General features: G+C 36.1%; 1 protein-coding gene across 1 annotated transcript in view; it reads right to left on the bottom strand.

Annotated features, from left to right (window-relative positions):
• LOC133518216 (uncharacterized) overlaps positions 1-18,988 on the bottom strand; it is a 93,630-nt gene that overhangs the window by 12,513 nt on the left and 62,129 nt on the right. Inside the window, exons 3-5 of the mRNA XM_061851846.1 lie at positions 4,489-4,705; positions 477-769; positions 28-173 (exon numbers count right to left, since the gene is read on the bottom strand). Coding sequence (XP_061707830.1) covers positions 28-173; positions 477-769; positions 4,489-4,705 — 656 coding nt within the window. The remainder of the gene's footprint in view (positions 1-27; positions 174-476; positions 770-4,488; positions 4,706-18,988) is intronic.

Genomic DNA, 18,988 nt, shown 5'->3' on the forward strand with positions numbered 1-18,988 from the left:
TCCTATTAATAGGTTATGTATACTTACGAATCTGAATTTTCCGATTCGGTCTCGCTTTCCTCGCTCCGCTGCGCTTTCCACTTCTTATACCTATCTATAAGGTCCATTAGATACGAGTTCTTCTTAGCCTTTCTGATGAATTGGAACTTTAATAACTCTTTTGCCGTTGGCCTCTGTAAAGAGAAACGCATAATATTTGTTGTTATCGGTATCGTATCGCACAAAGGCACGCCCCAATCAGACAAATTAATTGGCAATAGTAAAGACTATCGGGTGTGATGGAGCATCGAAATTATTCATAGCCAATTTATAGCTTCTCCGAAGTAGAACGTAAAATGAATACATCGTACCTAATTTAGCAAGGATAACACATAACAGCCAGCTCAAATTAAGCCTAATCTTTCAATTCATTTTCCTCATCGTAAACGCACTCGTGTACAAACGACTAGCCAACACAGAACAATATCGTAACTCACATTTTCCGGGTCCTTGTTCAGGCACGCTTCGACGAACTCCTTAAACGACTTAGAGTAACTACCCGTCAGCTGCGGCGGATTGTTTTTCGGGATCAAGAAGAGCACCCTCATCGGATGGAGTTCGGAGTTTGGGGGTTCGCCCTTGGCCAGTTCTATGGCGGTGATGCCGAGCGACCAGATGTCGGCTTTGCTGTCGTAACAGGACTGTTTGATGACCTCGGGCGCCATCCAGAAGGGCGTACCGACGAATGTGTTCCGTTTGCTGGTCGTGTTGGTTAGTTGGCCGGCGACACCTGGAATGTTGAACAATTACATTAAATAATTGAAATTTACGTTTTGACAAGAGCCCCATATAGACGGGTCAGGAACTTGCATGCAATATTCGATACACTGCTAACTACAAACTAGAGTACGATGAATTCAGTCCAACGACCACATACCGTAACCTAACGAACATCGCATGCAAGTTCTTTAACCGTCTAAATGGGGCTTAAGGATTTGGTTGCTCTTAACGTTTATTTTCCTTCAAAATCTTATAAGATCTCTCAAATATTCATTTCCTATAATACAAAAAAAAAAAAATTAATCGAGGCATGCAGGTATATGTATGTAAGTCCTAAACCCAATGCCGTGATTGCTATGTGAGAGATGTTGATGACTACAAAGAAAAGTTACGTTTTAGAGCGACCATCTGGTATGAAATATCCAAGCATACTTTCGCATATAGACAGGCGAGGTTGTTAATTTTTACCGTACCAGCGGGTACGAAGCATCACAGCTCAAACATTGCGCGCTGGCCGAGCGCCAACCGGCGCCCTAACGTATAGCTTCACTTACCATGTAGATGGTATGGACGACATGATAATATGTGCGGACTCAAATTTACGGCTCTATAATGTAACATCTCTATAAAACGAAGAAGGGGCGATTCGAAAGAAAATAATTTCTAAAAAAGAGAAACTGTAATAACCTATGTATGTGTAAAAGCCTATACCAAAATAAGTGGTAAAATCTCTCTTAACCATTACACACGTTTTAATCGTTCTTAAAACGTGTGTTTAAGTTAATTAAAGCGTAGTGAGTTGAAGTCGCAGCTCGCGAAACACTGAACACAGCCGCGCGTTCCCGGGGTCGCGGATATCATTGTTAATAAATTGTATTTTTTTACAAAAAGAATGAATCGATGAGTTCGATGAGTGCAAAAATTTTACAAATTTTTAATGGTGCGTTTTCGACCTATATTCGTAATATTTTTCTATCAAGCAAAAGTTGTTTAATCTGGTTTCGAATCGATGAAGTTACTAGAGAGATGGCTGTTCATATTTTTGGGCAACCATATTATGATCTAAAAAAGCGCTACGATTTTTCATAAACTCTGCTTGCTGAACCCACGGCACTTTAAGCAAGATCACTGTTTTAGAAAGAAGTACAAAAATAATGGAAATACTGAATACTCAGATCTCGAATGGGTATTTAATATTTAGATCTTGTCATTCACTAAGACGCGTGCCTTGACTCGTGATGTCATGTTATTAAAGGTTAGATTTGACAAATCTGCGCGTCATCGTGGATGAGTTGGTTGACACGAACTGTAATCGTATAACTTAGCCGTTAAACCCAATTTAGTATTAATGAATAATAATGATATGACAATTAGGGTTATAAAGATTTTTAAGTACTTACTAATTTACCTTTTCAATTCCTAAGAAACGTCGCTTTTTACAGCTTACAGGTTTAATCGACAAGCACCATTTAAAAAAAAAGCTCTATATAAAACCAAATATGCGTATTTTATTGGTTACTTAATAAGTATAATCTACAATAAAACCACGATGAAAAAAAGGTGATTATAAGGCAAACCAAATTAAAATACAGAATTTAATCATCATGTACGATAAAAATTCCGTTGTATTCATCATGTAACCCGTTGGGACGATAAATCGCGCAGCCATTTATGAGGCTATTAGGTAAAACGTCACATCATAACATAATGTTATTCAAAGTATCGTGCCGCTGGCGCGGCGTAACAAAGGAAGCATCGACCTACAAACCGTGTTGCTTACCGACAAATATTTGATTGTACTAATTCTGGAGTGACGCCCTTACACATAAAACATTTAGTAGACTCGTTACAATCATTACGTGTAATTGAATAAATTACATCGAATTTTCCCTCCTGTCTGAGCTACAATACCCAATTATCAATTAGGTTCGTCCGCACAGAATCCACGCTTCTGTTTTATATCCACACAGAAAGAGACATATTCGAAACTGACTATCCATTTAATTAAATTGATTCAATATTTGCGTGTGGAATCAGGAACTCAGACAGCATAATTAAAAGTTAGGCGCAGATCCAGGGTAATTAACGTGTTATTTTAATACTGATTCGGATGATAATGTTTAATTTTAACGGGAAAAACACGGCAGTTACTAGTTGGGGATACCCACATCCTTCATATTTATATTACTGGAACGCGACGATAAGGATATTACCTATTATTATATTTTTCCCATATAATTAAGTAAATTTTCAATAATATAAACAGAAAACAGAAAAACTGACCTTTGTGAAGTTGAGTAGTTTTAATACTTCTATAATCAGCCGCCTACTAATATTTTAGAAACCAATAATACAACAATTATTTCTAACAGAGTCCAGGATATTTGTTTTTGGTCACTTTGCAGACCCGAACGAGCCAACAAAGCATTTTCATATCGGAATGACGAGCATTTTCCACATAGCGAACGATCAAATTAAGCCGAAACTACACCGCCTATTGTGTTTGACGGCCGTCTGTTATTTCAGTTTGCATTGTGTTTGATTTGTATGAATTAGTAGCGTTTCAGTTAAAACTAACGATGTGTAATGTAAGCAAAGGCTGATATGATAATAGTGATAGCTTGTTAAAATGGTACCACAAATTAATTAATTTATTTATTTAACACAGTGCAAGCTTACAGTACTACACCATTTCGCTTACACGCTAGAAAAATATATGTCAGGAAAATAAAAAATAAAAACATGCAAACAGATAAAATGTCAAGAAAAATAAAATTTACATAGTAAATCTAGTTAATCAAATCATGGAATAATATATAAAATTGTTCTTACTCTGATAAGCCATGTGGCTGATGTCATACTTTATTATTTTATATCTGTATCTAACAAAGCTATCGCGTTGCGATAAGGCATGAGTAATCATGGAGAGCCCTAGACTTACCAATATTCATAATAAGTAGATATAACCCATGGCCTACATTTTACACGTGTCCACTGCCCAGCTATACTGACTCATTTATAGGTCTCAGTACACAGGATAAAGTTAGGTACCTATAACGTCTCCCCGAGAAAGGCTTCCTTTTCTTGTATGTGTGTAAATACTGTATTAATAGGTACAGGTAGTATAGGTACATAAAACAGTAGAAATCACAATAAAAACTAAATATATGCAAAGCACAAAGGCGAACTACCCTATAAGAGATCTACCTACGTTTGAGCAATTGAGAGACAAAAAAAAAAAACATTCTTCCTTCTAATGAACCAATTTACTGGGCATATACGCCATGTTTTTTAGAAAATGTGACAATGGTACGACATTTATTGTCAAACTTGAAAAAACCCGACAGTATTGGCAAGGTGCGAAGTCAGTGGAGGGAGAAGTGGCGCTGATTGTCACAAACACACATAATCTTATGGAATGTCAAACATTAAGGCTAGCACTAGCGGCAGCCGTTGAAACTAATTTTACTCCATAATATATTACGTAGAAAAGCCGACAAAATGAGGACAGCATCAATCGAGCACCTAGCGAATAGGTAAGTGAATATCATTCGGTACTTTTATGCAACGATTAGATAAACATAGGAAATGTCTGCAAGAAGATATTAGTTTCATATAATATTTACGTTCCGATGGCAAGCAACCCAGCCCCCGCACCTCGCCAGGAAGCCCTCTTCCTGGTCTAGCTCGCTCATAATAGAGGAAGAATACATGAAACATGTAGCTTACCGAAGTCGGCCAGCTTGACATCGCCCATCTCACTCAGCAGCACGTTGGCCGCTTTGATGTCCCGGTGCAACTTGCGCTCCGAGTGCAAGTAGTCTAGCCCCCGCAGCACTTCACGGAGGATCACTGCTATGTGCATCTCCTCGAAGCTGCCCGCCTTCATCAGGTCTAGCGCCGACCCGCCACCGAGATATTCCATTATAATCCATAGTTTCGTTCCCTGGAAAGAGGAGATGGTTTTCTTCATTAAATTTATGCAGGATGTAAAAAATCAGTCCTTTTAACCCGTACTAAAATACATTCAAACTTTCTGATACAATAATAATTTAACCGAATGCGTAGCTTACGATTACTGACGCTTTGAATAATTAATCGCCATAGTTTCCCTTAAAAGCTAAACGTCTATAAATAAAAGGCTTTCACTATTTTCTATCTTGTGTATCCATACCGGCTATACATATGCTAATAAGTTAATTAAATGAAACCTTATTCAGAACGCCCCCGTTCAACCTTGAGATGAAAGTAGTTTAGTTAGATGAGAGAGCTCCGATAAACAGTATTTTCGACAAACAACCAAACACAAATATGTAATACAAATAAACCGCAGTCTGTTTTGTGAACCCATTTTCCACAATCCCCTGTGATATTCAAAAATGCTCAATCATTGGCCAAATGAATAGATAATGTATGGGCATACGTTTCACGTCGTGGCTCCGAACAATGGGCACAGAATGGAATGAGATCCGTGCTTACACTGGACGGGACGGAATATTTAATTATGCGATTTCCCGAATTTTGATACGATTATCCTCAGTGAAAATTAAGCTCATGAACAGTTACATAATGTAATCGACACTCGTTAAAATGTTATTTCAGCAGTATACTTTTGAATTGGAATCAACAGATTATTTTACCGATGGATATGTATATGTAGGTATTTATGTACCTGTTGATCTAACGAGATAAAAAATGGAACGATGTAACATTTTATTTGGAAGCACATTTGATACTTATATTGCGTCAAGTTACCGCGTATGTCCCGTTGTGCTTCTATGAATCTCAGTCTACCTATATAACTAAAAAGAGTAGAACGTTATTTCCTGGTTAATTCTGCAAACATGTCGTTCAGGAAACTACCCTTTACCTAGCACGCAACGAAATCATCAATCACACTGCTTCGCAGGGTTTAAAATGTAAATCTGACAAAGCGACCTAATCCCTACGTTTGTAAAAAAAATCATATAGTTTAAAGATTACAAAATAATAAGTAAATATTCCTCGTTTTAAAGGAACTTTCATTAAATATATTAAGAAAGTTCGACGACTTCGTCACTGTAGAAGTCGTTTAACGAAGTTGATTTCTGGGATATAAGATATTATATATGAAGATATTAGAGAAGAAGTATTATACATATATTATGCAGGTTACTCGTAACTATTAATATAATACATTATCTGTGTATTTGCAGCCGATACCGTCCATCCGTTTTTAGGGTTCCGTAGCCAAATGGCAAAAAACGGAACCCTTATAGATTCGTCATGTCCGTCTGTCTGTCCGATTATGTCACAGCCACTTTTTTCCGAAACTATAAGACCTATAGTGTCCAAACTTGGTAAGTAGATGTATTCTATGAACCGCATTAAGATGTTTACACAAAAATAGAAAAAAAAAACAATAAATTTTGAGGGTTATAACAATAAACTCAAAAAATCTTTTTTCATCAAACCCATACGTGTGGGGTATCTATGGATAGGTCTTTAAAAAATGATATTGAGGTTTCTAATATCATTTTTTTCTAAACTGAATAGTTTGCGCGAGAGACACTTCCAAAGTGGAAAAATGTGTGTCCCCCCCCCCCCCGTAACTTCTAAAATAACAGAATGAAAAATCTAAAAAAAATATATGATATACATTGTCATGCAAACTTCCACCGAAAATTGGTTTGAACGAGATCTAGTAAGTAGTTTTTTTTTTAATACGTCATAAAAATTAAAAAAAAAAAAATCATGAAACCCATACGTGTGGGATATCTAGGGATAGGTCTTCAAAAATGATATTAAGGTTTCTAATATAATTTTTTTCTAAACTGAATAGTTTGCGCGAGAGACACTTCCAAAGTGAAAAAATGTGCTACCCCCCCCCCCCCCCCCCTGTAACTTCTAAAATAACAGAATGAAAAATCTAAAAAAAATATATGATATACATTACCATGGAAACTTCCACCGAAAATTGGTTTGAACCAGATCTAGTAAGTAGTTTTTTTAATACGTCATAAATGGTACGGAACCCTTAATGGGCGAGTCCGACTCGCACTTGGCCGCTTTTTTCTAAATACCTTAAGTACCGTTTTCAATATTGCCTACCATACCAAACATTGCCTGGCTTTGAAAAAACAATGATTATCTACGGATCCCTTTGTTTGGCATAATTATTGAAAGTCATAATGTAATGATAGTCAAATTATCATTAGTCATAACTCAGAAACCGTTAACTTTTCAGGAATTTCCTTAGGTTATCCTATAGATAGGTCAGGTTAGGTTAAGTTTGTTTTATGGCAATCCTGAAGAGTTACACGTTTCTGAGAAAAACTAAATTATGGCTAACGAAAATGCGGACAAACAATACATTATCACTTAAAATTTTATGGAAAACAATAGAGACCCGATTCTCTAGCAAATAGCTGTGTATGTCATATTTCTATTAACTCACCCTTTTCCCATTATTAGGAATTCGATATAGATAGCGGTTTGGTAGAGTATCAGCAATGTTGAAGTAAATTACGGTAACAAACATACAAACTATCCAATTAATAATATTTGGGAGATAGCGGGATTAGTAAAACTAATGACCTGAATAAAATACCTACAGACTTGTCCCAACAGATAATATTGATAATTTCATCACAGTTATACATGCAGAGCAACGTTGCAACGTAGATCACGACAATGGGTGGTGCCGGTCCATCAACTGGGACATGTGTCGGGATGACAGGGTCGCTCATTTGCCTAGACTGACGGATATCTACGTTCGTTCTACTATGCTAAATTATAGAACAAGACTGAACTGAACAGCCTAGCAGATAATTTAGGTAATATCATCACACGGGCACGTTGCATGGAGGCACGATGCATTGCGGAAGACGACAATGGGTGCAACGGAGCGCGAATCCTGCGCGACCCATTCACGGTCCATCAGTTTGTACATGTGCTGGGATGCCAGGGTCGATCATCTGTCTAAACATAGAGAAATAAGTAAGATAAAAACCTATTTATAAGAAGTTTTAGCCGAGCTTTGCGAAAACTTATTTATAATAATATTTAATCCTAATAAATATAGGTTTTATGCAAGTTTAAAAACTTATTAGCAATACGTTTTGCCATACCTCCCATGCAACTTAATATTATTAAGTAATAAATGTATGGAGTGAGCACTCTATGCTTACCTACATATTTATCTATGGTCTAGGCGAACAGGTCAAAAGTTTTTAATCAATGAATAGGAAAAAGATTAAATTCTTAGTAAACAATAAATAAATAAATTAATTAATTAATTAATAAAAAGTGTGAGTTAGTATGTTCGTTTTGCGCGTCCTGTTTGGTCTTTTGAGACAAATAGCAACGTGAATGAAAGTAGTAAAACGTGAATGAGTGTTTCGGGTTTGTATTTTCTAGACAGCATGGAAATAATTTTTAAAGGGTAAAAACGTAGGAAATCTGGCATTTAAAAGAAGAAATCGAATATTCTATCTACCACGGCCTACATTTTTGCTCTACCAAAACTAAAATATTGAAATCGATACGAAGCAATGGAATTCAATTTTACGTAGATGAGTGAGAGTGTTAACTGCACTGCAAGCTGTCACTAAGAGTACAAAACCACCATTGCAAACTAAAAGCTATGAGAAACCAAACCAATTCCAAAATAAAAGCAATCGACTATGGAGTTTCTACTCTTACTCTATTGTACGTACACCGTAATATAGCACAATAAAGTACACATTTATTACGCAGTGGGGCAGAGTGGTACATCTACAGCTTCTCTAACCTATATATGTCTACTTAGAATAACAAATTCGACAAACGTTAACGATCCTACCTCGAAACGTTAACAAAATACTTTCAGGCGGTAAAAATATCTGAGGAAGCTTTACGTTATCATGGAGACACCAATATTTTTACGATGTGGCATCTTGTTTGGTTGTGAATTGCAAAGGATGTCCTTTCTGGGAATAAATTCCGATAAAAGCAAATATTTGTGATAATTTATGTGATGACATTAAGCTTCATAGTTAAAATTAGCTATAATATTATATCTATCATGCACTCGAAATATCGAAGTAAGGTTTTGCTTTTAACCATAAAATCGTCAGAAACACTTTAATGAATATACCAAGCATACGGGACATTAGTGCCGACAGCCCTAACAAAATTTGCCAGACAGGAGGCAATAACAATAAACATGTGATAATACATCGCACAGTCAACTCCACTAATAAAATAGAAGAACGTTGGTTACTTTAGGCGAGGACAAGATAAATAATTCCCGTCAGGCGTATTTGTGCCTTGATGCCTGCGTCATAACAACAAATGTTTACAATTTAACAATTGTAACAAACATCAACAATTGAGTTGTTTTGTTATGATAGAGCGATCGGCGTTCATTAAGTATTTGAATGCTATTATAAAGTTAGTTATTATTTATATTTTAGGTGAAAACACTGCTCGATTTTGACGTTACTAAAAATAAACAAAGAGTAAATTTAACCATAATAAAAAAAAACCTAAAAAGTACATTAGTAGACAGCTATATTTAGATAATTTGTTACAGCGCCATGCCATTTTACAACCAAAATAACCAGAAAATTAGCACAGATATTACATATATTTTTACACAATTCTCCATCTCTTCATCATTTTATGACGGTAAAAAGAATTACAGTATGAACCATAAGTAATAGTGAGATATCGTAATGCAAATTTCGACGACCGGTTTGGCCTAGTGGGTAGTGACCCTGCCTACGAAGCTGATGGTCCCGGGTTCAAATCCTGGTAAGGGCATTTATTCGTGTGATGTGCATGGATATTTGTACCTGAGTCATGGGTGTTTTCTATGTATTTATGTATTTATAAATATTTATATATATCGTTGTCTAAGTACCCTCAACACAAGCCTTATTGAGCTTACTGTGGGACTTAGTCAATTTGTGTAATAATGTCCTATAATATTTATTTATTTATTTTTTATTTAAATAATACCTACCTAATTCTATGCATTAGAACATGGAAGATAAATAGCTAAGCTAGGAACAACATGGCTTTGTTGTCTAGAAAATGTAAACCCGCAAATTAATTAACCTTAATGAAACTAGCTTTTATCTGGATAGGGCTCTGTAGTACCGACACGTAACATAGATATATTTCATGATTAACTGTGGAAAAAGGACCGAAAAACATAATATTATTAAAAACTCGAACGAAGGAACAATAGTTCCTTTGGCAGCGCAGAACTAAAAGCATAATTTCAACGAGGTATAAAAACTGGTTATAAGTTGTATGTAAAAGGCTTTCATAATAAGCTTTTTCAAGCTCGTGCCCTTTACACAAACTCGTGCAGGGACCACGTAGGTATTCGTTGTCATGACGACAGGGAGGCGTCTGCGGCGGTCAAAGACCTCTCCGTCGCGACGTCCTCAAAAGAGAAACAAGTAACTTGCACTATTAATTGGAGGGAACTCAAATAAGGTTTAGCAAAGATAACTTTAAATAAGCAGACGTTCAACAGACAGAACATTTAAATCTTTTTGTCTTTCCTTGGCTAAATTCAAATAGATAATAACTTAGTTCATTACAGAACTAAACGTAAGTTTTATTAAAGACGAAGAAAGGACGAGCGAAGTTCACATGGCAAGCGGATTAAAAGTTTTTAACGAGTTAGCTGATAGTCTGATAGACACGACTTTAAAGCAGAACCTGATTCTACAATATAGATTTTATTCTACTTTGCACGTTCGTAATATACCTAGTAGCAACCAGAAAAACAACCCTCTCTACCATCGCGCTACACTACTTACCCCAATAACTGAAAAACTCAATTGAGTAGGTCCCCAAATACCAACTCGATTTCAGGGTTCCCACTTGATACACGTCGTGAATCGAACAGGTCGAGGGGGCGAGCTCATCATTCGCCTAATTCAAAGCAACGTTGCCATGACAACCCTACGACGGAGCACAACTTCCTTCGCCTCGATAATTTCCCGAACGATTGGGCCGCTACCGACTAGTGTAAGTTGTAAACAACAGCTATGCGGCCAATTTAAGTTTGTTACCTTGTAAATTGGTTCAATTTTACAATGCAATTGAAAAAGCCGTCGTGTTCCGGATTTTGTTTCAATTAAACGTTCCGTATAAATTGCATTAAGCTCGCTATTACGTGATTTTGTTCAAATAGTTCACTGTGCAGTTTTTAAATAATATTAAGTAACTAACATTGTAGAATATAATAGTGGTGGGTCGTTGACGGTTTTCGCTTCAACGAAACGAAACGTTAACTTTAGAAAACGTCAACTAGTTGAAAAACTAGTTGATTTTGTCAACTAGGTTTTTGTTTTGTTGTATAGTTTAACTGAAGAGAAAAAGGTATTCGCGCCAACGGAATCTAGTCAGTTGAATTGTCGATCAACGAAAGTATCTTTCAGTCAACGACTATTCAACGTCGACTAATTCATCTCGTTTTCGAGCCCTTGCTGTTGCGTCGTTGCTTCTCGCTCGCACTGGCGTCAAAGGAATCGGGTTGAATTTAATCAATGAATTAAAGGAATGTTGATCTCAACTATACTGCCATGCCATTAGCTTAGCGTTCCATTCCGATTACGTTTGGACGTTAAAGTCGTCAACTAGTTGAGTCTGATACACAAAACGTTTCGTTCGTTGACGAACGAAGAACGTTTTATCAACTAGTTCGTTGAATCAACGACCACCACTAGAATATAATAGGTATAGATTTACGAATCTTGGTTCCAAAAGGCTAAAAATCTTTAGGAACATGTCAGGTTTGAAGTAATCGGTCCTGTAACGTAGTGCAGACCTATATTTTCCTTAATGGTTATAATAAATATTTGAATAATTATAAATAACTATGTATAGTTGCCATTCAATTGTGATAACAATCCGTATATTATAAAAATATTAATTTGTAATTAAGGAATGAATTCTGCATATTAGCATCGAATTTAGTTTTCCTTTCTAAAATTTAAATACACAGATATAAACGAAATTCCGGTGTTTAACGAAGGCAAACGCGTCCAAAGCTCTTGTGAAAACAGTTTAATAAACAAATTTAGTGAGGCATTTTGTGTCACGTATACATTTTTGATGGGCCCAAATCTCTCCAAATGTAATGGCCCTCACATCACCCACGTCAGACGGCCTTTAATGAGGCCCGCGGATAAACCCGACTGTGAATAGCAGGGCACCGTGCACCGGTAAAAACGGCATCAAAAGGGGTTTTATATCCTGCAGTGAGCGTAAACAAGCCGAAATGGATTATTGTCCATTCGCGAATATCCGTGGGAGCTCCACATGTTGACCTACATATTTAACAGTATTTTTTCGTTCTGCGATTTACTTTCTAAACAGGCCTGCTAACGATGTCATTGATATTCATAAACATGTTTGAGATAATGGAGCCAAAGCCTGAAGACGAATAAATACCTTCAGGAATTCTATTTTCCTTTAAAATCCAAAACCCGGGCACGAACTTTTCAATCAACGTTGGATTAATTCAATGCAGTTCAATTTGGAGAACCTCACAGCGGAATACATTTCAAAACGAAAACTCAAGAGTAAAGCGGGGATTGTACGAAATTGCAAAGATAAGGACACTGGGGTCCCAGCCAGTTCGAAGGGAAGCCGCGGAATCCCTTATAACGGCTGGAATTAGTCACAATCCTATTCGCTCTCCAATAACCTCAGAAACGAGAACAACTAGGTTTTTATCTATACTAATTCAATATCTGCAATAAAATATAGGTAGATACGTTGGTACCTATGTTTCTCGAGCAGTAACAATTTACGTTGTGCAGCCGAAATTATTCGAATTCAATGCCGAAGTTCCTTTACTAACCTATTGTTATTGGGAGTTGGGGGGACTCCAATCCACTAACTACGTTTAGTAAATGGCCTAAAACATGAGCTTCATAGCAATTTCGTATCAAAGATTTATGAAGCTACTGCGATCACAAATGGTACTTTTTAAACTTGTGAAATATGAGGCTGTCCATCAAGTTTGTATAAAAGTTGCTAATTCTTACGCAGCATTTTTTCACTGGAACGCATCGGTGAATCTTGTTTCATGGATTATTATCTCGACGGGCCAAAGTTTCGCAATTTTTCAAGGTAACAAACGCACGTACACTAAAACATCTTGGATGTCAATAAAAGAAATGTTTCAAAGTTACATTAGTGCTGGGTTATGAAATTATAGGCCCTCATCGTGCAGCCTTGCGTGACGGTTTCGTTGCCAACAGATAAGAGCCTTTGTTGCGATAGTCTGATGTTTGCTAGCAAACATTTTGAGTAGGCCGCATCGCCGCCAGCGTCGTCAGAGGCGCTGTGGAAATAGCTCCTTTCTTTGCTTCGAAATAAAAGAATAAAGAAACAAAGAGACGTGATAATAACTAAATAAATTATTCATACGATGTCCGCTCGTATCGCGCTTGTATAGAAAGATTTGATGATAGCAAAATATATTACATGAAAGAGATTCTTTTAGTCTTCGGGTGTATATAGGCGATGAGAAAAAGGGGATGCCAAAATGGGAAATTCCCTAATATCATTTCAGAGAGCTATTACGCGAGACTGTAACGGGCTATAAAACAGTCAGCACCTCCGGATATACGCGGCTGGTCTCATAAAATCTCCTCTAAGGACCATTGACTGAAGGGCACAGTAAGGTGATAAGCGTAGATGGCTGAATAGACCTAGATGCAGCTTTAAAATGGTTTCATTTAAATTTGCTGAAGACTTCGGCTGGCAAATAAAAGTACTTCTGGAGAAGAATTTTCGTGGCCCTTAATTAGCGTACAAAGAGTTTGTAGTCGTATTCAAATGTAAACGACGTATAAGATGAGTGTGTTGTCGCAACAAATCCCCATTGTGTTCATTTATAACGCAATATTAGCACGTGTCTGCCCCTGTACTTAAGAACGCAATCGCTAGCATAAATTTATAATACACCGTATCTGACATCGGCTTAGTGAAAGTGTAAATGTGCACATTAGACATGCTATGTCACGAAATGCTAAATAATAACGTTTACCAATCTCGTGAAGAGCTTTGTGTTATCTAACGCTTAAGGAGCGCCATCATTACTGGACACATATTTAATTATGTCAACGAAAACGTGATTTGGCGGGTCGTTTATATAGAATTTACCCTTCAAAATAGCACGAGGAGTTGTCGACTTAACGATATCAAATTCAAACGATGTCAAATTTGTTTACCAGATTCAAATAAAACTGAAGGCGTAATTAAGAAATTATCCAGGTTAAACATCTGTTTTTTTTTGTAAAGTACATATCTAAGATAAAATCAAAGGCAACCCGCTCGGCCATGGTTAAAAATAGTGTACAAGTACCTACATATAGGTAAGCATAATATTAAATATATAATATTATAGCTTATTAAAAAATTAGTAAAATAAAGAATTTAGTACGGTAGTAATTGCAAAATTAGTTTATCGCTTAAAAAGTATTAAATTTTTACACTTAGAAACTGCCTGGTTCAGTTTTATTTTAATTGTTATTGTTGTGAAGTAACATAATTTTATAAGAAATAATTTCAAAGAAAAAAAAAACGACTTCAATGAAAAGACCGGGTGAAAGAATGATGATTGTTGATTTTGGATTTCATACAATGATATTAAGAAGCCTACGCCTAATTATGTAGAAAAGGAGGTAAAATGTTTTTATTTTGTCACTGCACCCACCTTGACACATTTGCCCTATGGTTCACTGGTAACCGACTGTATTTAAAATAAATTATTTCACACCATGCATGAAATAAAGCACCAGATAATTATTAGAAAAACATAGATATATAGCAGTTATTTTTAAACACAAGTTCTATATAATAAATAGGATAGAAATATAAAAAAGTAGATGAGTGACGTCATTCTGTAATGTTTCATATGAATTTGTTCATATGCTTGATTTGTTGATGAAAATACTAAGATCACTATATACATGCCTTTAACATTTGGTAACTCCTCGATTCCTCATGGATCCCATCATCAGAACTGAGTTCTAACAAAAAGGGGATCAATCTGTATATATACATAATTTTCAAAATCGGATCAGAAATGACGGAGGACAAACATTAAACAAAAAAATATATAACCGAATTGAGAACCTCCTTTGGAAATCTTGAAGTCGGTTAAAAACAGATAATACTCCTTTCACCATTACCCCCTGTACGGCTGCGTGTTGTGGAAATTATGGAATAATATCCTTTACGAGCAAGTGTAATGAAAGGAAAAGCAATATTTGTAATGATTCTGTGTCCTCTGAGAAGGGAATTGTTTTGTTGTTCCTTGAATCAAATTTCCAGCTTTCGAATCCTCCTATAAAGTAACCCAAGAAAGCGTTAAAAATTACATTGCGAATAATATTTTTTTTAACGACGGGTCGTATCCCCCTTACTTGGCTATCATTAGTAACTCTCAGTTCATCGCTGGTGGTGTAACAACATGTTGTGAATTTATTGAGTCGTCAGGGAAGTAAAAACGTCTGGAACGAGCGTCATCCGCGAGTACATCTAATAAATTATTTCGCGCTTTTCCGGTTACACCAGCCTGTCATACATTACAACACGACAAATAAAGTTTATATTGGCAGCAGTGATATAAACTTTAATCAGGGTTTTCTTCAATTCCGTAACATTATACGTTACTCTTCTTCTTCTTGTTGTGCCATCATCTGACGTCGGCGACCATCTCTCGGAACTTATTTCTATCTTTTGCCATTCTGCACAGGTTGGCAGCGTCCTTAATATGAGTCCAGCTTTTAATGTTATCCATCCAGGCTAGCTTCCTTCTTCCTCTACTTCTTTTACCCTCCATTTTGCCTTCTATTATTTTCCTTAGAATTACATATTTATTGTTACGATATATATGTCCAAAGTATGAGATCTTTCTTTTCTTTACTGTTTCCAAAAGTTCCAATTTTTCTTCATTCTTTGCAAAATTTCTACATTGGTTATTCGATCTCTCCATGATATTTTTAGCATTCTTCGGTAGAGCCACATTTCAAAAGCGTTTATTTTTGCCTCGATGGTTCTGTTTATGGTCCAGCCTTCGACACCATACATAAATACAGATAACACGTAACATTTAACCATTCTCCATCTGAGTTTCAGGTTTATATCTTTGTTGGTGAATAGCTTATACGTTACTAAAATGTGTTATTTTGCAGAATTTAATTTCGATGAAAATGTTTATGTACCTTACCGTAAGTACTGTTATAGTCTACTTACGTTATAGTTTTTAGCTTTTCGGTTTCGGTCAGAAACATTTTTTTTTTCTACAAAATTAAACATTCGGTCACATCAAATTGTATATTTATATGGAAAAGGTTAAACCGTAAATCAAACATCTGCGTTCAATTTCAACATTACATTGCAGTTAATTTCTAAAGTCCTTAGAATGAATCGAGGTCATGTTAATCGGATTGTGACACAGGACAGCAGTCTCGTACGAAGGGTTCCGGATATTGAGGGAATGCAAATGTGCGAGTAATGTAATACGGCATTCGGTTGGAAAAGGCCCTACCAAGTCAATTCGCTATGAAATACATGTGGAAATCCGAGGACGATATAGCGTAAGATAACCTCGGGTTAAGGAATCCTTTCGTTTGTCAAGAACACGCTCTGACCGAATCTGAAATTTATTTTTTTAGTCTATCTGTAAGAACTACACCATTTAAGTATTTATCTTAAAACTTTGGAACCATTTTTGTTTATAAAATAATTATTCTTACAAAGGCGTATCATTCTCCTTGTCAATAAACTTGTTTGTTCCACATCCCAGTCGCTCCACCAGCGAGTAACGTAATAAGTTCGTCACAATGAGGCTCCCACGCGTCACCGGTATTATGTATAGGTATATTACTCGTAGGTATACATACCATCTTAGCAATCATACGAAGCTTTTCTTTGAGCGTTGTCGTTCACCGCATTATTTCAATGAATAGATATTTATATAGTATGACGAAACGGCTTACTTTCTAACGATGTTACAATACAATGGAACATAATTACGTTTATGAGCCTTTTTAGCTAATACATGCGTAAAATTGTAATTTCGAGAACAGAATAGAGTAACCAAAGAAATGAGAAGTATTACATACGAAACGATACAAATGCCATTTCATAGAACGCACATAATTTTGTACGGCATTTCTTGAATGAAAATGTTGTATAACGTGTAAGATATCATAATCCTAATTTTATCACTAAGCTGATCGGAATTTCATGATAATTTAACTGTGGTTTCAATGACTTTAGCTGTGGAGAGTGGATAGAACTTTAAAGCCGCATAAAAACGGTACAGTAATATAAATATTAAGTCTCGTAGGATATACTGTTTAAATTTACTCAACAGAATCACCACAAGGCGTGATGAATTTGAAATATGAATGTTTTCGGTTGTTGTTATCAATATTTAAATTAAGGCAATACATTTTGATAATCGTTTTGTCAATGTTGTTTTCGAACAAATAGCTATTTATCTTTGATTATCGTTTTGGTTATTTTTTACAAAGAACTGCGTACTTATTGATTGCCCCACCATTTGTAGATATAACGTAATATTGTTATTATTTCCTGATATGTTCAATATCGGGATCGTTCTGTTATTAAAAAATGTCTTTTTTTTTATAGCCTGTTTGAGTGTCCCACTGCTGGACAAAGGCCTCTCCCCTTGATTTCCACGATTCCCGATTTGGTGTTTCCTCCGGCCAGTTGTTCAGGAAGCTGTCCAGGTCATCCCACCATCTCCGCCTGGGCCTGCCCCGTCCACGTCCCTCTATGAATGTTTTTTGTCATACAACAGATAATTATTCATTCCAGTTATTTAATGAATGTTAGTCAGTATTTAATCCACAAAAGGAAAGCAAATATACAGAACCGCCATCAAGCTTTCCCTTACCCATCGGGAGCCGCGTAGTTAATAAGATATTCATGTGTGTAGCCCGAATTATGACTGAAATCAGATATATGGTCCGATAAAGGTGCCCCAACCTGAATTGTTTTAGATTACATGTTGTGTTCCGCATAATATTAAGCAGAAGCAGTGCCTGCCGTTTTTTATTGCGTGCCTGTTGTACGATTCGTGTCCTAACGGTTACCTGACGAAGTTATTGCAAACTAGTTCGTAAATATTTGAATTCTTAGAAGAATGTCTTGTATTTCCAGTTTTTAAGAAATTACGCCTAATGTCTATTTGCTACATTAAATTACAATGAAGTTTTTTTTTATTACTACAGTTACTGACAGATTGTTTTCGTTGTTCCGTATTTATCATACAGGCTGTTTATTTAGTCACCTGCAATAATTTACGGGCTAAATATATAGGTCATACTGAGTAACTTCTACTATGGGACCAACCCCACAAACGCGAAAAAAAAAATTATTCTCCCATAGATAATGTCAAGGTCTTCGGAACTTATGGTCAGACAGGCAAAATGTATGAAACAGCTAATGTTTTTTTGTGATTTCAGGGTTGGTCCCATAGTAAAATCGCTCAGTATGACCTATATATTCATCCCGTAAAATATTGCAGATGACTAAATAAATATCGTGTATGTATTTTGTTTTTTATATTTCCTCAAATCATACACAAATTAAAATATACATACATTTTCATAAGAGGCATCTTTATCGTATAAGAATTTTAAGCAGTTTGTTCGTAATTATAAAGCATATTTAACTTCGATGCCCGTTTGTAAAAATCATATTTATTTGCTCGTCATATCCCGTTGGAACACCGTCGCGTGCTGCAGCGACATAACGGGGCGACACCGAGCCGCGGTCTACGGCCGCGATGTGTACTGAGTACTGAGGAACTGCTGATTTGTTCATAGGAAGCCTCGCAAGTCAGATAGCTTTATTGGAATGTGTTCAATTTTATTAATTGCGATGGTTGAGTTATTACTGTATAAAGTTTTTTTTTATGGTAAAAATCGTTTACATGCACAAGTTGCGAAATTTTCACATTGAACGTTTTGTTATTTCATGGGGAGCGACATTTTCCGTATCCAAAATGAAAGCTCCTCCTTCTCCCCTCCTCAATTTCCTATTAAATTTTCCAGAAAATTTCAACTTTTTGAAGCTTTAAATCTCAACTAAACCGAGTTGTCTGACAAAGCTTTTAGTTCATCCATTTAAGAATTGATTGATAATAAATATGTACGAAATAGAAAAAGCAATAAACTCTGTACTGGCAACACGT

This window comes from Cydia pomonella, chromosome 5 (genome assembly GCF_033807575.1).
Source record: "Cydia pomonella isolate Wapato2018A chromosome 5, ilCydPomo1, whole genome shotgun sequence".
Taxonomy (NCBI): domain Eukaryota; kingdom Metazoa; phylum Arthropoda; class Insecta; order Lepidoptera; family Tortricidae; genus Cydia; species Cydia pomonella.